Raw genomic sequence first — 25388 nt, 5'->3', positions numbered from 1 at the left:
CCTCTGTAAGTCGATCGTCCCAGTTGCGACGATGTGCAGCAATCGTTCTTGTCAGAATCGAGCAAATAATGTGATTGGTGACTTCAACTTGGCCATTGGCTCTAGGGTAATAGGGAGTGGACTTACGATGGTGGATCTTATACAGTTCCGTCAACTCCTCCATGATTTTGTTAAGAAAATGAGTACCTCTATCACTTACCAGCTCTAGGGGACTGCCAAAATTGGTGATAATATTCTCGTATATGAACAGTGCTACATTGTTACCATCATCCCGCTTTAGGGCTTTAGCTTCACACCACTTTGTGACATAATCCGTACATACTAAGATGTATCTGTTCTGCTTCCGTCTGGTAGGTGGATCAATGGGACCCACAAAATCAATCCCCCACTTCTCAAACGGCTTTAGGGGAAGAATGGGTTGCAGTAGCATGGCACTTGTTTTGGTGGGTTTCCCCATTCGCTGACAAGCATCACATCTTTTACAGTAATCATATGCATCCTTGTGGAGGGTCGACCACCAGTATCCTGCTAATAGAGCTTTCCTGGCTGTTGCTTCTCCTGCGAAGTGTCCACCACATGGTTCGTCATGGCATACTTTCAATACTATACTGATTTCATCTCCTACGACACATCTTCGCAGTACTTCATCTTTGCCTTTCTTATACAGGGCTCCGCCTAGCAAGGTGTAGGGGGCTGATTCTAAGAGAAGCTTCTTCCTCTCGTGGCTTGAAATGCCAGGAGGATATTGTTGGGTTCCCAAGAGGTTGGCTATGTCTGCATCCCAGGGAGTAACTATTTCAACTAGAAACAAGGAAGCATCAGGAAGGTCTGGATCATCCTGTTCCTCTTCTTCTGTTTAAGGGATCCGTGATAGATGATCGACTAAGACATGGGAACGGCCAGGCTTAGTGACTACTTCAAAGTCGAACTCGTGGAATAGGAGCAACCATCTCATCAGTCGTCCTTTAACATCTGCTTTGTTTATCAAGAAGGACAAGGCTTCATGATCCACATAGAACTTGAAATGTGTGGACAATAGATAGTGTCGAAACTTCTCCAGTGCAAACACCATTGCCAAGCACTCAAGCTCTGTCTCACTGTGTAGTTTTGTTCCCTATCAGTGACCTTTCGGCTTGCATAATATATCGGTTGATCTAATTTAGAAGGGCCCTTTTGACATAGGACAACACCTAGCCCTTCAACTGATGCATCTGTGTGCACATGGAACTCCTTCGTCCAATCAAGAGGCTGTAAAATATGTGCTTGGATCAGGCACTGGTTTAGAGTATTAAAGGCCTCTTCACAGCCATCCGTCCAAAGGAAATCCACCTCTTTCCTTAAAAGCTTGTGCAGAGGGGTTGCCTTGGTTGCAAAATGTGCAATAAATCTTCTGTAATAGCCCACATGGCCAAGAAATCCTCTCAATTGCTTGAGATTTGTTGGTGTTGTTAAGGCGGCAATCTTTTCAATCTTTGCCGGGTCTATTGCAATTCCTTGTGCAGAGACAATATGGCCCAAAAGAACTCCCGAGGAGACGCCAAAGACACATTTGTCGGGGTTGAGAGAAATCCCATACTCGTGGCATATGTCAAAACATTGCTCTAGGTGTCCCCAGTGCTCTCGGATCAAGCTCTAGATGCAAAAGTCATCAAGATACACCTCAATGAAATCATGCAGATGGTTCTAGAAGGCAGCCATCATTACTCGTTGGAAGGTGGCAGGAGCATTATAGAGTCCGAATGGCATCACTTTGTAGGCATAGGCCCCCCATTCTGTGGTGAAGGTTGTTTTAGATTGGTCCTCTTCTGCTATTTGGACCTGGTTATATCCATTGAATCCATCCAAGAGGGAATACAGCTCATGGCCTGCCACTGTGTCCAACAGTTGGTCTATAAAAGGGATAGGAAAATGATCATTCTTCATCTTCGAATTGAGCTTTCAAAAGTCAACACATATTCGAAGTTTCCCATTCTTCTTGGGTACTACCACAATGGGCGAAACCCATTCACTATTAGCCACGGGATAGATGAACTCTGCTTCAAGAAGTTTCAATAATTCGGCCTTCACCAGAGCAGAGTAATTAGGATTCATCCGTCTTTTTCTTTGTCTTACAAGTTTGGCATCAGGCTCTAGGTCAATGTGATGTTGGCATACTATGGGATCAATCCCCTTTAAGTCTTTGTAGAACCAAGCAAACACATCTAAGTTCTCCTTGAGTAGGTCTCACAGGACCACTAGTTCTTCTTCTGGAAGATTGAGACCCACTTTCAGGTGATGTTCCGTTCGTTCAGCATCCAAGAACGTTACTTGTCTTTCACCTTCCACTTCGCGGATAAATGTCCCACGGATTGCTTCTAGGTAAAGGTCTGACTCTTTCAAGAGATTCCTATCCTCATCTAATGTCCCACTAAAACCAATGTCCTCCTTCTGAACAGATGACTCATTTGTCCGTTTAAGTTGTTGAAAGGGTATCAGAGATTTTTTTGCTTTTGTTTGAGTGGTGACCTCTTCAGGACTCAAGGCTTCATCTTCAGAGGATGCATCCAAGAATGTCACATAGCACGGACCTGCTAGAGGCCGTGGCTTTGAGGGCTTGGGCTTCTATTGGCAGAGGGCATCATCATCATCTTTTCTTTTAACTGAACAGTCAGGGCGACAAGAGCCACTGGTGAACTTAATTTTTATGCTTTTAATCCATTGCTTATACAGATTTTGCATACTTTGTGGTCCATTGACCAACCCAAATGGAACCATGGTCATTCCATCCAGCACCCGAAGATATTCAGCCTCTGAGGTCTCTGTAGGGACATCAACAAGATCATCCTCTATCAGAGGGAATTCATCATCTGCACTTTCATAACCTACTTCATTTTCTTCCTCATCAGTTTCATCCTCAGCCTTTGGAGGCTCTTACTCTGCTTTTATAGAGGCTCTGTAGGAGAAGAACAGATCTTCTGCCTCTGCATCTGCTTCTGCTTTTGTCACCAATTCTGGCTCTACTTCTGCCTCTGACTCTGGCTCTGTATCTGTTACTGTCTCTGTAACTATCTCTGTATCTGCTCTGTCTCTGTTCTGTAGCCGCTCTGTATCTGCTCTGCATCTATACTGTATCTGCTCTGTAACTGTACTATCTCTGTATTGACTCTACTCTGTCTCTGCAGCTGTCATGTAACAGGGAGAACAATACATCCATGCTTCTATTTCACTGTCAGAGGTGATTTTAGAAGTTAATTCTAATTGAGGCAGGAGATATTCACCCATGGACAAGGATTTTACTTCCATTGGCAGTTGGCTTACAGTGCCCACTGTTAGGGACTGTGCCTCTATTTTCTTAGGAAAGATTTGCTTAACACCCTCTTCATCTCCTGATGTACCATCTATTACCTTGTTAGAGGAGTCGGTTATGACTTCAATGGATGTGGATCCATTGCCTTTTTGCGATCCATATAGCTTTAACACTACTTAATTGGATCCTCTGCCTAGGGCTAGGGTTCCTTTGAACCAGTCCGTCTTGGCTCTTGCTTCAAAAAGCCAAGGTCTTCCCAATAGCAGAGGGTATGAAGTCCCATAATAATTTGGTTTGACCACCAAATATATCAGCCAATAGTCTCTTCCTGCAAGGGTTGTTTTTACGTATGGGAGGATGCCCAACGGTTTGACTCTACTTTGGTCTGCCAATCTGATAAGCATTACAGTCTTCCACGGTAAGTTTATTAACCATTACAATCTGCTCTCTCTTGAGATCTACCCAAATATTGTTAAATGTGATGTATTCAAATACAACTTTTATTTTTTGCTTTTCATAGGTCATTCATTCTTTGATATGAACATATTCCTCCCCAAAAACATTTGGAATTCTACAATTCATAGTAGGCCTAGTGATTGAAACTATAAGTATAGTAGACCTTCCACAATTCCCACAACAATCATAATTCTTGACTAACTACTTTGAGCAATGGGTGATAGTAATCAATATATGAAGAAATGAATTACCATAAGCAAGCTTTTTCAATCATTTTGTGTGAGGTGACCAACCAAGTTACAAATGCAAGGCACAACTCGTAGAGCATTATTGTTGAGCAGATGATTGGTTCAATATGAGAGAGGATAACCTTTTGTGACCAAGAGGATGATTGTCTTTTTATAAACCTTTTGTGATCATTGTCTTTTTATAAACCCTCTCAAAATACAAGGATATTTCTCATTATCCAAGTGTTACAATTGATGCATTCATCAAGCGTAAGGTTGAGTGTATCTTTCCTAGCATCATTTGTCCATGTTCCTTTGAAATAAGGGCTAGGGAAGGAAATGCTTTTAAATTTATTATAGAAAAAAGCCTACATAATGACAAGTTCCAAGATGGATAACATGGTGTGGGATGTTTTCACAACATTTAGTAATGTTAGTAGAGAAATTATTAAAAATGGGGTTGGGATGTTGATGAAGATGTCCTTTGCAAAGTTAGTAATCCAATATGCTTGAGCTAAGGTGCTAGAAATAAGTTGAAACTTCTTGTTAAGATCAATTGATAGTTTCATCATGACTTCCTTGCAAGAATGGAGGATTGACATGAAAACATGTGTATAGTTAGTATACACAATAATTTCCACATCGGCTAGCCAACTAAAGTAATTTTTGTGAGCCTTGAAAGTTCTCATTAAGTAAGGTCCATGCAACTAGAATTGTTGCTTGCCAATGAGGACATAAGAAGTATTGTATACATATGTGAAGCATAATCTCATTGATATTAGTATCCTCCAAATCATTTCCCTAAAACCTTTCCATGGCCATGTAAGTGAATTTTTTGGCAGACATGTATGTGTTGTCAAGTATGTGTGTGTGTGTGTTTTTTTTTTGAGGGGGGCGGGGGGGGGGGGGGGTTGTTGGGTTTGGGGGCGGCAAGGCTGCACTTTTCATACATAATACTAAGACGAATATAGAGCAAACATGTGTGAGGGTGAGTGTGTTTGTGTACACAAAAAACCTTCTAAGTGATAACATGTGTGTGTGACCTAGTAGTAACGTGCGTGCATGACCTTAAGATGTAGCAAGTGCATACCAAGTGAGCTAAGTGTATCATTCAGATGTGTGTATGCGAACACATGTACATGTGCATACATGTGCATGGAACTGGTGAAATTTTAAGAGAAATGTTCATTTGGTAAGGTCTCAAACAACCATATGGTACCAAACTTTCAAGATCAGTAGTAATATTGATGTCTATGTTGCATACATGCACTCAATACAAGCTTTTATGTTAGAACATATGTGCGCATATAAGAGACCACTATGAGATTTTGTTGAGCAATTGAACAATTATCTATTTCTTCACATTCTTGTTCAGTTTATGGTGAAAGGTCATGTTGTGAGAGAACCAAGGTCATGTTTCACCTATGGAGTAAGAGTAATGGAATCCATACACTTGATCTTTCTCCATGTATCTTAATTAGGGGTGTTGATTTATACTTTGGACCAAGGAGATCTCAGGTTGACAAGATTCCCCCTAGTTTTATTCATACATAATACTAAGATAAGAATAGAGCAATCATATGTGAGAGAGAGTGTGTCTGTGTACACAAAAAAGCTTCTAAGTGATAACATGCATGTGTACTTAAGATGGACCTAGTAGTAGTAATAGTAGTAGTAGTAGAGAGAGAGAGAGAGAGAGTGTGTGTGTGTGTGTGTGTGTTAGTAGTGTTAGTAGTAGTAGTAGTAGTAGTAGTAGTAGTAGTAGTAGTAGAGAGAGAGAGAGAGAGAGAGAGAGAGAGAGTGTGTGTGTGTGTGTGTGTGTGTGACCTTAAGATGTGGCAAGTACATACCAAGTGAGCTAAGTGTATCATTAAGATGTGTGTATGCAAACACATGTACATGTGCATGGAACTAGTGAAATTTTAAGAGCAGTGTTCATTTGGTAAGGGTCTCAAACAACCATATGGTAACAAACTTTCAAGATCAGTAGTAAGACTGATGTCTATGTTGCATGCATGCACTCAATACAAACTTTTATGTTAGAACATGTGTGCATATAAGAGACCACTATGAGATTTTGTTGAGCAGTTGAACAATTATCTATTTCTTCACATTCTTGTTTAGTTTATGGTGAAAGGTCATGTTGTGAGAAGAGACAAAGCCAAGATCGTGTTTCGCCTATGGAGCAAGAGTTATGAAATCCATACAGTTGACTTTACTCCATGTATGGTTCACCCATGGAGAGAGCATTCTTAAGTAGGGGTGTTGATTTGTACTTTGGACCAAGGAGATCTCAGGTTCACAAGATTTCCCCTAGTTTTCAAAGAGGTGAAATATTAGGGATTTACCTTCTCACTATCATATCACAATAATGGTCTTAAGCTCCCAAAAGAATTACAAATGCAACTCAGTGGTGAGACAAAAAGAATTGAGTAGCATTGTCAGTTTGTTGCAGTAGGCTTTGCCCTGGCTTTCACTCTTCCCCATAAGAGCAAAGTAGATGTTGACCTTCAAAAGGACCTTAGCAAGAAAGTCTCTTTGTATAAACCTTCCAGAAACTATAGATGTAAAAGAGCTACTCTAAATTTACCCTTCAAAATGAGAGTCTCAGCTACCCTTCCAATTTGAGGGCTGTGTAAAGGGAATGAGGGAGTATGCAAGCATTAACTGGAGGCCTGAGAATCTCGTTCAACCGAAGCACTTGAAAATATCTAGTGAGGTGCAAACTTAGATGGGACAGCATGCAAAACTGAAAACTCAGTTGCCGACTGCAGCATTGAGTCCAATTGGAGGAGATACATACATTCAGAATACTGTAATGCTTTCTCCTTCCAAAATTCAAGGAAATATATAAATGCTCTGTTATACACTTGCTTCTTGCCTCAGGACTAGCATTTTCAGTTAACACGAAAACACAAATCAACAAACCGACCGACCATAGTGCGAATGAGTGAGTGGAGTCATGGAAGTTCAATATCCTTTTCAAACTTTGCACACTGAGTGGCCTCAACACAGGGGAGAGCTTACAACTAAAACTCTCAATATGCTGTCCTTGTCAACTGTAATGAGACATCGAATCAAATGCTAGATTCAGTGTGTACTGATTACAAAATGATGTGATGAGGAATGATTGAATGTTGAGACTGTAAAGTTTCTAGCACGCTCCAATAAACAATATATATGCTGACAATGTTCTACAATGGGTAAATGAGTGGTTATTTTGGCTGGTATCGAATAGTCCCCCAGAATAATGAAAATTTATGTGCTGTAACAAGAAATCGAAAATGGCTGCCAAGCATTTTTGCTTTCTAAAACATGCCAAATCCAAACCAGATATTTTGAACTCTACCAGTGTGACCTTGGAGAACAGCTGTATGTACACTCTGGATTGGTGAATGTCATTTTGATTACTCACCAGCACATTACAATGATTGAAGCTTCCAGATTCCAAGAATTAAGGTTAGGCTTAGCTTGTGAAAATCTACGTATCTCCAATTTCCAACAATCCACAATGATAACATCTGGAGTAATCCATGAAGTGCTAGGCCAGCAGATCCAAGAACAACTTCACAAGTTATACCTTCTGCTTAATGAACAATTTCTGCAGTCTACTCAAAGCAGAGCAGCAACATCCACATGCAAGCCATTCACAAAATGCCCTCATAAATGCTGAACAGCTATAGTCGCTCTCTAAACAGACCTCAGGCATTGCAGTTCCTGTGCAACAAACAGCCATGGTTAAGCCAAAAAATTTCCCTTCTAGGATACATGCTTGGGGCTTAGAGATACAATCAAAAAGTCTGAATAATACACAAACCTTTTGTCCAGTCAGATGGATGAATTTTAGATTCTGCTGCTTGAATAAGACTCATAATCTCTTGATTTACCTAATCAAAAGGTGAAAGGAAAAAACCAATATCTCAAAAGTTTCCATTTTCAGAGCTGGAAAATAAAATAATGTTTTACGTTAAGTGCTTAGTCAAAAAAGGATCAAGCTAGATATATCACGTGCATGTGACAATTGTTGATGAAACTTCAAAAGCCAATCGATCATTACCTCATCCACGTTCTGATGTGTGATAAGATGTCCTCCATCAAGTTCCACCATTCGAGCAACTGGATGCAGCCTTTTTGCTATAGCTCTAGCATGTCGTATCTGGGCAATGACATCACCTCTGCTTATGCAAGCATTACAAGGAATCTTATATGAATAGCACATTTTTGGATAATGGCAAAGCTCTCCACACTTGTCTTTAAAGAATGTACAAAGATACGACATTAGTGTAGAATGTCATTCGATATAATCTCTCAGAGCTAACAACATAATACATCCTGCTCAGTGGGCCAAGCAAATAAGTATACCGGCCATGAATCACAGAGACCAGAAAAGATGACGACGATATTCTTTTGTATTCCTCAGAGGTTACTTGATGTTTCCAGCAAGCATTTAGTTGGCCACTTTGTCCATAACTCGTCTGCATGCCATTCGCTGTGATATTCCTTACATATTCCTGCATAACCACATAAATAAGGTGACGTATTAGTCTGGATATGAGAATAAGTACTATTGAAAACCATAAGCACTGCATGAACATGCACAGCAGGATTATGATTTTATGGTTCACGGTGGATAGTAATTTCAAATAACCCAAATGAAGTTTCTCAAGATGCTCCTCTAGTTGAGAATGCATATATTCTATTGGTAAAATCTCAACATGGGACACATAGATCTATCTTTCAGTCCTTTAACACCTGTTGCAGCACAAGCTTTAGGGCTTGCATTAGAGAAACAGACATAAGCAAAAACAGCATAGAAATACATGTATTCATTACCAAAATTTCAACAAACCATGCAGACGGGTAAAACCTCAGTCCAGCAACAGCTGCAAAGAGTGCGACTAAAATTTCTGAGACGTGGATCATGATTGCACTATCCTCTAATTGGCTGAAAATAATCGTTAAGGCATAGCCAGGTGCTCCACAAAGCACCCACTAGGAAGAAACTGAATTTTGCAATGATGGAGCATGTGTCCAAAGCTCAACATCAAACTTCTCTCCAAGCTGGAGCCATCAAAAACTTCTAAGCGTTGTTCATCCATGTTAGAGCTCGTGCAATGTGTACTAAGACCTTTACTAATCTCACTTTTTCATCCAGTAAAGAACTAAGCCTCTTCTCGGTATTATCAGCCCATGCCTTTGCACCATGTATATCACCCATGACAGAGAGCCCATTCCCTCAGCATTAACAGTGGAGGCACATCATCAAATAAAATGCTGTGCAAAATCAGGCATCTGCATTCTGCATTTTGGACCCATGTTCAACTGTTCTCTTGAATATCCGCATGTTCAGCCCTTAGCCACGTGGCATACATACATGCAACACAGATTACTCGGATACAAACATGCATACGCCCATGCACGCATGCAAGCATGCATGTAGACACACATCCACCCACTATATTTAACAAGGTATTATACAAAGCTGCAACACTATTACTTTAATAAGGCCTTGTTAGAGATAGATATATAACCATTGGGTCGATACCTAATGAAGGTTCTTTTGCAATCCAAATTAACCTATTCCTATTAATACTTAATAAAATTATGCAGATTAGAGGTTAATATTAATAAGATTATTCAGATTAAAGGTTAAATGTAGAGTAAGACTTGTTTTCTCATCATCAAATTGCTGCTTGAATGGCACACTGCCCATCCATCATCACATGCCTGCTGTTGTTTGTGCACTGCTTCAGCTACCTGTCATCAGCAGTACCCCTGTAGTAGAAGAACAACAACAAGAAGCTGAAGAAGAAGAAGAAGAGTATTGCTAAAGACAGCCTGAGAGCCACCCTGGAAAGTTGAACTTCCAAACCATCGCCTTCTGCTGCCCTGTGAATCTGATGTGGCTTCACCTACAAACACCTCACCAACAGGATGTACTGTGCGCCACATGCCTGTGTGTCAATCTACAACAATGCAGTCCTACCATTGACACAAACATGCTTATCCTATCGCGCTAGTCAACAGCAGCCTGTCTGTCGTCGACTGACCTGCGTACGGCCGTTAAATCTATCCACGTCATCACAATTTAAAAAAGGCTCGACATGTAAGTTTGCTCACTTTTTTAAAAAAATAAATTTTGAATTTAAAGATTTAAAAAAGGCCCATACCTGCCCTGTTCACTACCCTCAGTTGCCTGAGTCCACAAACCTACCACCTGCCCCATTTATGAAGTGCCTGCCAATCACTCTCCTCACATGGCTGCCCTACACGCTTAGCTGCCTCTTACTCTGCACTGTGGTCTTCATGACAACTGTTGCAATATTACTTTTCTACTGCCCATCACTCACTTGCAAGATTGGTGATACTATCTTCAACACTATTTCCTCAACTCACACTATTGTTCAAAAGTATTGCCACTGATGACTGCATCTACTATCGGGATGTCAAGATATGGCATCACCATCCAAAAATTCTCAGGCGTGGACTTCTCCATCTATAAGAAAAAATTTCAGCTCGTAATTATGGGGGAAGGCATATGGAGAGTTGTGTCCACTGATGAGCCAGAGCATGTTCGGAACAACCCACAACATCATCAAGAATGGCTCGAGAAGAGCAAGTGTGCTCGCCATCATCGGGACCCTCTTCATCACCTTGATCTCACAAAAACAGCAAAAAGCAGTATGGGGTGGCCTTCAAGTCACATTTGGGGGAGATATTAATAATTCCCAAATTATTTTTGAAGATGCAATTGTTTAGTATCTCCTACAATCCTTCGGAGACTCTTAACAACGTCTTGATCATCTAAGTCTCATGTACCAACAATTGACCACTCTCAATGGTCATTTGGATGACGACGATAAAAAGTTTGTACTTCTTAATAGCTTGATGAAAGAAGCACAATTCCATGAAACCGTGACAACTCTCAAGGTGGCTCAAGAGATTAAATATGAGGAGATGGTCACCATCCTGTTGGATGACTAAAGGCGTAACAAAGATGCTCACATAGCAACATCTGCCTTCTACACCAAGAAACAACCACCTAAGTGCCAATATTGCAAGCATATTGGTTATACTATTGACCAATGCTACAAGAAGAAAGATAAGCAGCAAGACAAGCAACACACCCAATATGCTGCTCCTAATACCTTATCTGAGGCACTACATGAACAGCAGCAGAGGTGAGATGAATGCAGTAGTGGTGAGATGTGGCTCAAATACCACTGTTGAGTATAGAGCTCACGTGTTTGACTACCAAGCTATGGCAAATGGAACTCCATGGAGGGGGGGAGGAGGAAAAGAGGGGGGGGGATGAGAGAGAAAGAAAGAAAGAAAGATATATTAACATCTACATAAGGCCAATGTGATCTATGAGACAAAATCCAGAGTACATCCATATCTAATGTCATCTCATCAGTAAGGTAAAGATAACATTACAAAGAAGTGGGTGGCCTATGAAACAATACTGAAAATAACTATACGATGGGACTATACTAGGGTTGAACCATGTGTAGTGTTGTTCCATCGATAGAAAAGAAAAGGAAAGGAAAGGAGAACCAGATCTGATAGAACCATGTACAAAAGTGTGCTGGAGACTATGGGCTGTAGCTGATCTCAAGATCTACACATGATCTCAGCTATGATGCGGTCCCTAGTTGCTTCACTGATATGCTTGGTAGTGAATCTTCAGTGTCTCGTGATAATGGCTCTATTCCAACTGTGATATGGCCTCCTCGGACGTGGTCCTGGTAGACGGGGTCGTCATGCTCGACAAAGGGAAATGGCTCTATCTAATGTGACTCCACGGTGTGGCCTGTAAGGTGTGTGGCGGGGTGGCTCTGTCTCTGCTAGGCTGGTAGTGTCAGTAGGGTCGGCTCTGTAGAAAAAGTCTGTCACTGCTCTCTATGTGTGTCCCTCTGGGTGAGCTGGCCTCCCGTCTCGCAATAGTACAGTTTGGCACCTCTCGAGCTCCAGGAGGAAAAGACCTAGGGATCTCTGGTCCTCGTACTCCATGACGCGACAAAGAGGTCCAAATCCATCAGGGAAAAGGTAGTGGCACCGTCCTTGTATATCATAGTATACTGTGCATCTGCATATGTAGTGCTCCTCCGTCTCAGGCTCTCGATCACAAAGCTGGCAAGTCCTATCCTCTGCTAGGGTATTTGTCCATCTGCCTGTCTCCATCTAAAGCCTATGTGAGGAGGTGTGAATCTGTCCGATAGCAACCCGTACGCTATGGGATATATGGGTGTCCATATATGCTGGCCGAATAGTGAAACCATCATCAAAGAGACACAAGAAATGACTCTTGTAGAACTTCATCCTTGATCCTAGAGGGAGTGGTGGATGGATCCATATCCTTGCTATCTCAATCCTCAAGATATCACCTTTGATCACCTGGTTCAACTCTGATCAGCTGAGAGAAAGTGTAGGGCATTCAAGGCTTTAATCCAAAGGTGGAAGACAGTCAAAATCCAAACCATATAGGCTGATCCAAATAACAATCTGTGAAAACCAGCAGTTCTTCTCACCTCCTACTAGAGGTTCCCATAGTCTGTGCCAAAAGGTCACTGCCCTGAAGAGTGCCTCCGTAACTATAGGTGTTGCCCCTAGCTTTGCTCTAACAATGGGATGTGGGGTGGAGGGCTTACTCCTAACCATGCGTGCTATCATAATGATCAATGGCCTTTCCATGCTATCCCAACCATCATAATAATCCCTCTCTACTCCAATCTAATAGTGAGTGGGCTAAGACATTTGTGGTACAAGCTGCAACCCATACCTCGGCTCCATATAGTAATGTAGGTGTGACTAGGGTATCAAACAACCAGAGTTTGGTGCGGGGCTCTTGGAACTATATGTGAGCACATTGACTCTCGAGTGCCCCTAGTGCTGCGTATCCACATGCCAAACGTGCCTCTGATGCCCCTCTCAACGAAAAACATGGGCTAGAGAAGGTGACTCCCAAATAGACATATTCCCTCACATGCTCCAATATGTCTCCCCCAAATGTGAATTGGTACATAGATCTAGTCACCTATGCTGCTAAAGTATTGAAAACCATGATTTTGGTCTTCCCAAGGTTCACTGTGAGATCTTTATCTCTACAGAAGATATGCAAAGCATCTAGATGGCATTGCAATCCCTCCAGTGAATCTGAAATGAAAACAATATCATCTACATACAGTAATATCGGTATCAGCACCATGGCACTGCAATCCCTCTAGTGAATCTGAAATGAAAACAATATCATCTGTATACAGTAATATCGGTATCAGCACCCTTGCCAAGCTGGCTCTAGCTCCTTGATCTATGTAATCAAACACTTCATCTATGTATAGACCAAACAATGTGGGTGATGGTACTGTCAATCCTCTCTAATAGTCCCCCCAGGTGCTCGTACATGACCTATCACTGCCTCATATAATGCATGGACACCCCATCGTATACCCTCTGGTACTCCAATGTCCTGCAATCTCTGCATGATGCGTGTACGAGGCATTGTATCGAGAGCTTTGTGAAAGTCTACAAAGCAACAATAGATCCTCTTGTCTCGGGCTCAGCCCTCCTCAATAATGGCTCTAAGTGTGAGAATATGGTCCAGCGTGGTATATCCTCGTCTGAAACCTGCTTGTCCTTGTGCTCTCTTGCCTTGCATTTCAGCCCACTCACTAAGTTCATGCTCCAATATAGATCCATATATATTGGCCAAAGTATGACCGATCATGATAGTCTTGTAGTTGCTAGGAATCAGGGGATCACCACTTTTAAATAGCGGAAATATAGTATTGTCTGACCAACTCATAGGGAAACCTTCACATACTGCTCTATTGAACATATGTGCTAATATGGGTGCTAATATGTCACAAGCATGTCAGAATGTTCTACTACTAGTCCATCCTCATCCTATGCCCTTCCATTTTGTAATCTATAAATTGCATCCCTAACCATTTTCCATGTGAAGAAAGACCACTATGTTGGCCTACAAGCTTGTGGGGGCTGCATAGGTGGCTGTCCTGGCAGGCCATACAACTGTCTCCAGTCAAGCCAAGCATCTAGTGATGTAATCTGTATGGGGGGTTGTCTTTCATGAAACATCTTCCATGTGCTCTTGCTATCCCGCCCCAAAAATAGCTGATATATCTATGCTTCTGCTTTCGCTAAGTAGTCTCGTTTCTTCGTCCGCACGAGGCATTTGAAGAACACCTTTGCTTGGCGATGTGTCTAAGTGTCTAGCTCCACTTCTCTCTGTAAGCGAGCTCGGGTGACTACACTCATCATCATACCAGCTATTTCGGTGAGCAATAGATCGTGTGGATCTACATCGGGGCAAGGTGTGTGGGAATGCATACATAGGCGATCCATGTATGGCCTCTGCTAAATCCCTTGTACATTCTTCCAACGATCTACTCAAGTCCAATGTATGTAAACTGGTCTACATGTGAAGAAGCCTGAGAGGGCGTCACAAGATCCAAAGAAGAAGGTGCCTAAGATGTTACGAGTCAAAATTGAGTCATGTGTGGCTCTCACACAAAGACTAGCCTCCACAGTCACACCATAGGATACTCTTTAGAAGAGCACCGACTCTAATACCATGTGAAGATATGCTAGGGTTTGCACTTAGGAAACATAGCATGTAGCACCAAGACTAAAACACAAAGACTCAGATAGAGACAAAAAGCAAAACTCAAACCCTAAACGCGAAACACAAAACACAAAAACTCAAAACTCAAACACAGAGACAAACACATAGAGAAGAAACTCTAAAGTGAATGAATGTTGTAAATGAATATAAGAGTGTATAGAACGCCCAAGGGCAGAGCGATGCACTGTCGAAGAGTGACGTCCACCGGAGACAAATCCCAATTACAGTAACCACCATTCAGAGAAAGCTAAATAATGAAGGGCAGCAAGCTGCTCACCAAAACACAGCAGTCGGAGAATAAAATATAGTAAACACACCAGTGTACCACCAGAGGAAGGCTAAAAACTGATCACGAGGCAAAGAACTATCAAGCGATAACTGGAGAGGTGTTTCTTGATGTAGATGGCCTGCTAGACTGCAAAAACGGAGATACTACAGTAGTCGCCCAGTGGGAGAGATGTCAACAGCTTGTCACCTAGCCCCAAATGTTGAAAACACAAGCTGATGAAGTGCTATGATGGCACAATAAATGGGGACCTTTAAACAACGGAACAATGGCTGAAACAAGCCGCCTGGATAGTGATGGGCTGCAATCGTGATGGCTGGACAGCAAATGGTAGGTGGCTAATGGCTGAAATTTGCACTGTAGAGTGAGAAACCTACACAAAAGGATAAGGCTGAATGGTGGCCATCCTGTCTATTTATAGATGTTAAAGGGTGCCCCAAAATTTTGGATTTTGGGGGACCACTGAAACTCTCTCAAACCGTGCACCAAATTTGTGTTTTTCATTAATTAAGTGTATTTTGGGGCTATTTAAAAATGCTAATCAGCTATAAAGCGTGTCTTAGCTCAACATCCCCTACATGTTGGATTCAGAGTATACAAACAATACACCCCTCTATGTTGAGGATGATGAGGTGATGCTTGAGAGAATGAGCCTAGCACTAGAGGTGTTCTACATAGTAGCAAGTGCAAAAATAAAATAGCGAAAGTTGGTTGGTTTTCTTACAAACACAAATTCTAGCACCGAGTGGGATATCCACTTAGGTTTTAGATAGGCGAGCAATAGTTGTCAATCACACAATCAGGTATCTTGGATTCTGAGTGGGACTTGATATCATACAGCCCCTATGCTTGACTCCATCCAGCGGAAGCTAACCTACTAGAGAATGATGCCTCTCCTTGGCGAGCAAGGCCCTAGTGATCAAACAAGTTCTTTTGGTGACAGCCTGGTACATTGCCTCTTGTTGTTGTTTTTCTTTGTCATGCATGGCTCACCTATATTCCCTAGTTCAAATTTTCTATGGCCCCAACTCAAGCGGGTCCAAGGATTCCTATGCTAAGGTGGCTTATAATACTAGCATCCATCATTGCTCCAAGGGGTCCTAGGGATCATTGATCTTAAGTACCAAAGTCATGCCCTATCGGGCTTGCTAGTGATCCAAGAGCTCACTTGCAATAGGTAGACATGGAAAGTCCTCTAGGAGGGCTTTCAAGAGTTCACACCTCATCAAGGTGAGGACTGGAGACAGTCTCTAGGACAGATCTCCACTCTACAACATTGTCTACACTACCCAAATCATCCTTTCTTCATAGCCTATTCCAAATCTAGATATAATGTAAGGCCCTACAGCAATGGGCCCTAGCATGCCAAGAGTGTAGAAATTACACAGTACAACAAACAAAATTTGAGCAAGGAGTAGATAATACACAAAAAATAAAATAAGAACAAAGATTGCTTTAACTTTGAACAAACTGATATATAGATGGCTCTATCCACCCGTACACTTCCACTATCAAGTTTAGATGGCGATCCAGACAGATGATAGGCGAAGAGCTCAAGGCTAGCTAGAAGAACTCTGATTGGGTGAAAGATAGATTGATGATGGCTTTTGAGGGGTCTTCCTTTTATAGCTCGGGAAGGTAGTCTAGTTGGCCTATCCAACCATATTATGAACCTTTCCTAGTCGGCCTAGGAATATTCCCTTACCGTCGTCGGGCTAGATCCACAAAGGTCACCCTTTTGCCATCCTGTCACATAGACCTCATTTGGCATACAAGTCAAGACCCAACCGTGCTGACACATGGCTTCTCCTCATAATGGGGGCCTTACAACTTAGATCACTATGGATCATTCGCCACACCTTACGAGGGTGGGGCATTGAGCATGTCAAAGAAAGAGGAGATTGACAAGCAGCCTATTATCTAGAACCCATAGATCTGACGTCATGACAAGATGTAACTAGTTTGGCTAGGAGGCTAGATTGTCCGATCCATCAAGGTTTGAAATGGCATCCATAGATTGCAACCTTGAAGATTCTATAGCAAACAGCACGACGTCAAAAAGAGGCAAAGACTAAGAGGAAGGAGATTGATGCAATGATCCCCCAAGATTGTTTAAACCCCCTTTCCCTGCCTCTCCAAACCAAAAAAATGAAAAAAAAAAAAAAGCAACACGGACAGGAGAGGTGTAGGCAGTACAGTTTTCACCAATGGACATTCCTCTATAGGTGTTAGGTAGACTCCAAAGTATCCCCCCATGCACTTTCTTCTTAGTGTAGAAGGATGGCCGTTGGTTTTCTTACAAACATAGATTCTAGCATCAAGTGGATATCCAATTGGGTTTCGGATGAGCTAGCAACAGTTGTCAATTAGACAATCAAGTAACTTGGGTTCCAACTGGAAATTGATATCATAGCAGCAAAGTAGTTTACCCCTATTCTTGACTCTATTCAATGGAAGTTGACCTACTGGAGCACAATGCCTCTTCCTAGCGAGCAAGTTGCTAGTGGTCAACTAGGTTCTTTTGGTGACAGCCTAGCACATTGCCTCCTATTGGTGTTTTCCTTCGTCATGCATGGCTCAACTACACCGCCTAGTTCAGAACTTCCTATGGCCTTGCTTAAACACCTCCAGGGATTGCCTTGTTAGGTAGACTAGAGATCCCAAGACTCACTTGCGGTAGGTAAACATGGAAATTTCTTCTCCCAAGGCTTTCAAGAGGTGAGACCTCATCTAGGCGAGAAGTGGAGACCCTATCTAAAATGGGTCTCCACTACAACATTGTCTATACTACCCAAATCATCCTTTCTCCACAACCTGCTACATGCCCAAAAACTAGTGGAGCCAATGTAAGGCCCTACAATAGTGGGCCCCAGCTTGCCAAGAGGAGATTGACTGTGAGATCATGACAGGATGTAACTAGGGGAGTGCTCTCATATCCGGTGGGCTGGCTAGCAGGCTAGCCCTACCCGACCTGTCAAGGTTTAGAAGACATCTATAGATCATAGACCTAGAGATTGTACAAGTAACAAGATGCTGGAGAGAAGCAGAGGCTAGAAGAAAGGAGGTTGATGTGGCGACCCCCCCAAAATTAGTTAGCCCTCCCCCCCTTTCAAAGAAAAGCAAAGAACCAATGCAACCAAGAGATGTGTAGGCGGCACAGTTTTCACCAATGGGCATTCCTCTATAGGTGGTGGGTGTGAAGAAATACCCTGACACAGAAACAAAAATAACACCGTACGACAAAGCACAAATTGATAGAAGAACACAGTTAGAATTAGGGTAACTCAAAGACAATGAATACAAAGAAATGAAGTGATATGACTATTGAACATACAATTCTCATGCAGCAAACACACTATGTAGTGAATGAATATTGTACCTCGAACTCCTGTATCTCAAGGATCAGGGCAAGGATAATGAGCTAGAGAGTATGTCGTACTCCAAACGAATCCCAATTGTAGCAAGGTAGCCTCCGGATGTCGAACACCAATAAATGCAGCCAAGAAAGGCTAAACCTGATGCAAACAGCAATACAAGAAAGAAAGACTAAAACCGTAGATGAGGAGAGAGAAATACTAAAAACGCAGGAGAAAACACAGCAGCAACAGTCAACATGCTGAAATCAGCTCCAAACAGTGTGTGGTAGGTTGGTGATAAACTGTTGTAAACAATAATGGCCAACTTGGACTGCGATGTCCTTCAGATCCGGGATGTGGGTAGCAAGCAGAAATACCTAAATCTGCAAAAACGAGGTTAAGGCTGAATGGAGGGCAGCATACCTATTTATAGAAAGTTTGGGCCCTCCCAAGTGGGTTTGTGCTTATAGTATACAGACACTCTCTAGGAACGCATTTCTTTTTATCATTGGGTGTCGATGAAAAAGAAAATGGCTAAGGTGTGGATGACACAAATATAGCAAAGATGTGAAGCAAGCAAGCAAGCTAGGGACAACTACCTTGGAGATTGCCATGTGCAATGCCACGAATATGGTGGATCTAGAGTTGACTACTCCAAAAGACCAAAAAGGGATAAATGCGCACACATGCATGTTTACATAAACAGAATGCCAATGCATGGGGTAATGCAAAGGGAGATGTAAGATGTCATGCTCATGCAAAATGCAATGCAATGGTGCCACTTGGACAATGCCCTCGCAGGGGAATTGTTCACTTGTCCAAGTGTCCTTTTACAATCATGTCATCCTAACAGTGCAGATGAAATTACAAATGTCTATAAGTACAATACAAAAGAATAAATGAATGAATGTCTAAAAACTGTAAGCACCATCACTGTCACTATTAAGAGAAGTGGCCGCCCCCTCTCAAACTGAAAGGGAAAGCAAGAGGGAAGCACCCTCTCCCCATCCACCTGAAGAAGTAAGGGAAGGCACGAACTGTAGAAATAGTATCTAACTCAACCTGCTCTTTGGAGAAATGGAAGTGGACTCCCACATGCCACGTTCATGGTGTGCTGATCAAGTTGTCCGCAAGGGCAATGGCACTCTGGTTGTCATAGTAGACAATGGTAGGAGAGTCACAAGGGAAGTGAAGCGCCACAAGTAAGCTCCTCAGGTAGATGGCCTCGATGGTGCCATCGAAGAGAGACCTATACTCAACCTCGACTATGGAAGCCACCACCATCTCTTGCTTACGGCTCGACCAAGAAATGGGAGCCGTGCCCAAGGTGAAGAGATAGCCGCCATGGGAATGCTGGGTATCAAAATCCCCTACCCAATCAAAATCAGTCTATCCCTACAAACATAAACCAGAACCATAAGTGAAGCCATAAGAATAAGTATACCGCAAATATAACGCAACACACGAAGATATGGAATCTAATGTGACATCCTAGATGCTGTGAAATATTGACTAAGAATGCTGACCAAGTAAGCTAAGTTTGGCCTAGTATGAGTTAACCAAAGAAGTTTTCCTATTTTATCATCAAGCGTATGTGTATATGCACGACACCCAAAGACTTTGAAGTGGGATATGACAGGCCGAGAGCCAAAGAATTCCACATTGAGAGCCGCAGTCGAGCACTAGTTGAGAATGTCCACCGTAGTGTTAGCAGCCTCAACCCAAAGGGGCTCAAGGAGATCTACTACGAATAGCATAAAGCGTGCCATTTCCATGATTGTCCGGTTCCGACACTCTCTGACTCCATTCTGAGAGGAGGAGTTGGTAGAGGTGAGCTAACGAGAGATGCCATGCTGCTATAGAAACTTAGAAAACTCGTTGGAGATGAACTCACAACCGCTATCACTCCTCATGCAACCAACATGACGACCTGTTTGGTTATGAACTAGCAGCACCCAACCAGAGAAATATGTGAAAGGATCGAACTTATGCTTGAGGAAGTACACCCACATGTATCTCGAATGATCATCTACTATCAAAAAGAAGTACAGCGTGCCATTCAAGGCAGCATTGGAATGTGGGCCCATAAAGATCAACGTGAAGAAATCTAAGATACGCCTCAGCTCTCTGTGTAGACTACTAAGAAAATGGGGTACAGTGTTGCTTCCCGAGCTGACATGCTTTACAGTCATCTCAAGCTAGCTTTAGGCGAGAAAGTCCCTCAACCATCTCACGGTGAGACAACTCATAAAATAACAAGTTCACCCTAAGCTGAGGAACATGGTATACATTGTCCAATGAAGCCAAATTGGAACCCTTGTCAGTAACAAAACTGACGCAACCTTGAGCCTGGATCTTGACCAAGAGTTGTTTCCTACACGGACCCACCCATCTACAGGGACTCGGGTACGAAAGATGTCCTCTATAGGAGCCATGTGATGTGTAGCTCCACTGTCCACAATCCAAACAAGTACTAATGTGCTCGGCTATGACGAGTGGGCTTCTACGATAATAACGTCAGGAGGCAACTCACAGATGTGGACGAGACTCGCATCGGATATCTCTACAAAGACAATGCGGGCCTTTGTAAACCAGCCAGATAAGCCCTCTAGAGCTGAGAACATCGTCAACTGAGATGGTAAACCGATGGCAATGTGAGTCTAACCTTTCTACTACTCCTTGCCATCACCCTGTCTCCCCTGATGGAGATTGCCCGACCGAGGAGCGGGGGTCTGTGACTTGGGTTTTGATATTGTGCCTCTTACCTTTGATCAACACTTGTCATCAAAATGGCCAACCTTTTGACAATGTTGACAATACCTATTTTTCTTGGGTACATTTTGCCATCCGGGTTTGATTTGAGACAGGGAGTTTCCTTGTGATTTCCTTGCTTGATTTTGATTTGAAGTTTGATTTGATTTACCCTTTCCTTACTATCCCTTCTGAGAATGAGGAATAAGAACCCCCTTTGAGGGATTATTTATATGAAATTGATTAAACAGCCATGCATAACGCAATAGCTAACATTCAAATTCATAGAATATGGGTAAATTTGACAGAGATACCACTTACTGCAAAAAATTGAAGTATTTAAGCAGAAGCTTGTTAGGAAACAATGTGACCTAATCATCAGAGAACTTAGGAGTCCCTGTAGTTAAGAATTTGGCAAGAAGATGCCGATACTCAGCCAACTTAACTTTCAAGTCATCCTAGTTTGAGATTTTGAAGTTTTGAAGCTCGTAGTCAAGATTTATTTAAGGGATCCTATCCCCAGCTGCATAGTGGTCAGTCAAGTGTGGCCATCGCTCTTGCGCTAAGTCAAAATGCTGAAGTCGAGAATAAAACTCATGCAATAATCCTTGCATCAGCTCGACAATAGCAAGGCATCCCTAGCCTTCCATGAGCGGATGACCTCATATGAAACAAGTGCGGAATCGCATTGGGGTTTCAACCCCTCCACAAGATCCCATAGCTTCTCTGAGTCAAGGACATGTCTCATCAAGTTTGACCAAGTTGTAAAGTTTGACCCGTTAAAACGAGTCTTGTCATTGAATGCATGCTTGGCGGAAGATGAGATAGAACCATGAGGTGTCGGGAATGCGGGGTAAGATGGATGTGGAGAATAAGATGGTGGTGGTGGTGTCTAATAAGGAGGGGGAAGAGATGCGTAAGCAAAAATAGGCTATGAGTGTCCAATGAGTGTCAATTTATACGAGGGCACTGAAACATGAATGTTTTCGTAAGGTGCCGGTGGAGATGGAGGCACTGGGATACGTAAGCCCTGTCCAAATGTCAGCTAGGACACAGCATAATGACCAGAGAGTCCACTAGGTAATGCCATGGAGGCAAACTATGGCACCAACTAATCCACACTCCAGAGAGACTAGGAGGAATACCCAAGCTGTAATGATCCCGAAAGTGTGTGAGGAAAAGGTATAACATCACCCAGCTAAGGAAGAGATGAGGTCCTAACCACTATGCCTAAGTTTGAAGAACCCCCCAGTGTGGTGAATGAAAACACATGTGATCCTACATGAGAGGTTACATACGGTACACTCAATGGAGGTTGAAAGAATATAGCAACGGAATAAGAGGGTGGAATAGGAGGGAGATTAAATGGATTTGTGATAGATATAGATGTGGAAAATAATGTGAGTTCGTTTTGTCCATTAAATGCATTAAATTGAAATAACGATCATGAAGATGCACCTACTTTATTTTGACATTTGAAAACAAAATTGTTTGAAGGAAAGGAAAAGGAAGGAGTACTCACGGTTTCTTGTTTCAACTGCTTACCTAGTCTTGAGTTCATAAAGAAATATATGTCTTTCTCGTTACTCATAAACCAAAAATTGTTTTACATACGTCTTTCATCATGAAAATCATCCATACCAATAGGAGAAGGCCCTACCGACGCCCCGTTGCTCTCGCCCCCACCATCGTAACCCCATTGGACCCCCCCCCCCCCGTCCCTCAAGGCCATCGCTGTCCCCCCCTTCTCGGCATCAAGCTACGTCTCCCCCTCCTTGCTATCACACTAGGCCCCTACGCCCTCCCTTCTCGCCATCACGTTGCCCCCCCTCCCCGCTGTGCACCCCCCCCCCACACCCTATGGTTCCTGCCGCCTGCATCCCCATTGCGCCGCCTCCTAGGCTCCCCCTCCCCGTCTGCACCCCATTCGCATTGTGGCTCCACCCACCTATAACCATTCGCGCTGCCCCCCCTCCCCTCCCCACCCTGGTATCTCCCCCACGCTGCCCTCAAGTAGACGATCCAGACCCACCACACACTGCAACGCCACTCTGACCCCCCAGGCACTTGTTGGCCTTCACCCTGCGGATCCAGGTTCCCCCATGGCTCCAGCCTGACATAATCTCCCGTGGCGCCCAATGCCTCCACCGCCGTCAGAAAACAAACCCCGCTATCCTCACTATCACACCTCCCCCCCCTCCCCATAGCTCCCTCCACTTGCAGCAACACCCCCCCCCCTCTGGCGGTACAGTAGTGTGTTTGGTAGGTTCTCAGAAGGGACACGCAATGGAAACCTCTGGTGGTGCATTCTGCAAGTGCCCCCTAGTCAAATACCTTGTGTGTAGTCCTCTCTGAGAAACAACTCTTAGCAGTCCGTACCATAGAACTGGAGCTAAAAGAAACAGCGATCTTCAGTCAAGTCGTAGGAGACTCTCCATCCAGGGCTCAACTTCGGAATTGGCTTCACTCCACACTGCGCATCGGCACGGCGCAGATCATGAAGGCGATTCTCAAGGGCAAGGGATCTTCATGGTACGACTCACCTCGGCAGACGCAATCCATGAGTTAGTGGCCAGTTCACCCTATGTCTCCACGAAGGGGTTCATATACGTGGTCCCTTGGTACAGTGGCTTCATTGTGGAGGCATTCACGCTCCACAACAATTTCATTAGACACCCAGTCACCCTACTCTTCCTCGAACTGGCGATAGAGTATCACTAGCTTGTGGAAGACTTTGGATGGGGCTCTTCGACACTGTCCTTCCCGCCTCTTTTGCGAATGCAGTGATAGCCGCAAAAGTCCCAAAGGTACGGGTGGCAATGAAAGAGACAAAGAACATACCACAGTTTCTAGAGATTGAGGCAAGCGCATATTCCTTTAGGCAATAGGTTATTGTGACTAGGCACAGCCCGAGTAGTACCTGCATTCCCATGACATTGGGCATCTGGCACAGAGTGCACGCGCTTCGGAGCCAAGGCAGCTTCACCGACAGGCCCCCACAGGTGGACGCGGACAGCTTTACACGGGTCTAGAGACGACAGAGAGGGAGACAACGGGGGGGGGGGGGGGGGGCACAACTAGCCCCTCCGATAGCCACGGTAATAGGAAGCAGGAGGGCAAGCGTCGCCCCCTCGGCAGAACACCACGTGTCCCCCCCTTCCTCACCCCACCCAGTAGGACTACATACCTACACATCCACCTCCTACAAAGGCGTCACAAGCCACCTCACCCGAGGGCACACATCCCTCCCCCCCCCCCTCCCCACGGCTCCCCCCCCCCCCAAACCCTAGTCCACAGCCCCCCCTCCCCAGAGCTACTAGCCCCCCCTCACCCACCGTGTGCCTCTGACCACCCCACCATCCTTCGATCCTCCCCCTCTCCACCATCACCCCCACCGACCAATACGCCTAATCCCCACCCAGCACAGGTGACCCCCCCCCCCCCCCACAAGAGGTGAGAAGCCCCATACACCGACATCCTCCACTCACCGACAGTCTAGCCCCCCTTCCCCTCCCCACACAATCACCAGCGCTTCCGTCCATGCCACCTGTCACACTTTCCCGAGACTGGCGTAGCTGCTACCACAGGAGTTTTTCTGCAGTGGGTCGTGGTCTTACCTCAGAGTTGCAGAGCGCAGAGAGTTCTCACTACCCCTGGAGGTGAGAATCTTCGTGGTAGGCAAGTCAAGGAGCGGCAAGGTCTATCTACTGGCACCACTGGATGGACCAAACTACGCCTTCTTCCTTCAGACGTCTCACACAGGAGACTGGACGTCGACTCGGATAGAGAAGGTGGAAAAGCTACGTAGCAGATCACATCTCCCAGTGGATGGGAGAAGGTGGACTGGCACTTTTCTCCCAGCAGTGGCCAGGTTGCATGATGGACATTAACTAGTGAGCTGGGGCCGAGATCCCACATCTGAGCATTATCTTTCGAGCCCCCTTGCAGTGGAGAGCCCCAATGGATGTGATCGAGTGGCCCCTAGCAGAGACGGCCCGTTTCTACCAATGTACAGAGTCTCACCCTCTCAGCCTCGCTAATAGATGCCCTGGTGGTACCACCAGGCGCATCCATCACCCCCATCCACCCGAGGGCTACCCTGGGGAAATGGAGTTCACTGTCCAGGCCGACAGCAAAGCGTATCCGCATGCCTCATAGCTCCTCTTCTTCGTCAACAACTTCCACACTCAACAGATGTTTGTTCGGTCAGTCACAGGTTTCTCCATGAGTTTACATCTTGCATCCTGGAATGTGAATAGCCTCCACTACAGTGAGCACGTGGTTCCAAGAAGTTGATTGTTCGACAAGAGCTGCAGCCTGCCCTTGCTGAATGGATCGATAACTTACTTCTACAGGAGCACAAGCCCACTTCCGCCCAGGC

The 25388-nt window shown here is 44.0% G+C and overlaps 1 protein-coding gene across 1 annotated transcript; it reads right to left on the bottom strand.

Moving 5' to 3' along the window:
• Positions 1 to 6827: 6827 nt before the first annotated feature.
• Positions 6828 to 23407, bottom strand: LOC148013075 (uncharacterized). Its single transcript, XM_087668544.1, has 5 exons — positions 23387 to 23407; positions 8332 to 8480; positions 8027 to 8144; positions 7787 to 7856; positions 6828 to 7686 (listed from the first exon to the last, which is right to left on the bottom strand). The coding sequence occupies exons 1-5, from the start codon at positions 23387 to 23389 to the stop codon at positions 7544 to 7546; spliced, it is 483 nt and encodes a 160-aa protein (XP_087524670.1). The 5' UTR covers positions 23390 to 23407; the 3' UTR covers positions 6828 to 7543.
• Between the last annotated feature and the right edge of the window lie 1981 nt (positions 23408 to 25388).

The sequence above is a fragment of the Lygodium microphyllum genome, chromosome 26 (assembly GCF_053477565.2).
Source record: "Lygodium microphyllum isolate KBCC chromosome 26, Lygodium_microphyllum_v1.1.10, whole genome shotgun sequence".
Taxonomy (NCBI): domain Eukaryota; kingdom Viridiplantae; phylum Streptophyta; class Polypodiopsida; order Schizaeales; family Lygodiaceae; genus Lygodium; species Lygodium microphyllum.
Note: the sequence above shows the minus strand (reverse complement) of the source record. Positions and strands in the feature narration are given on the sequence as shown.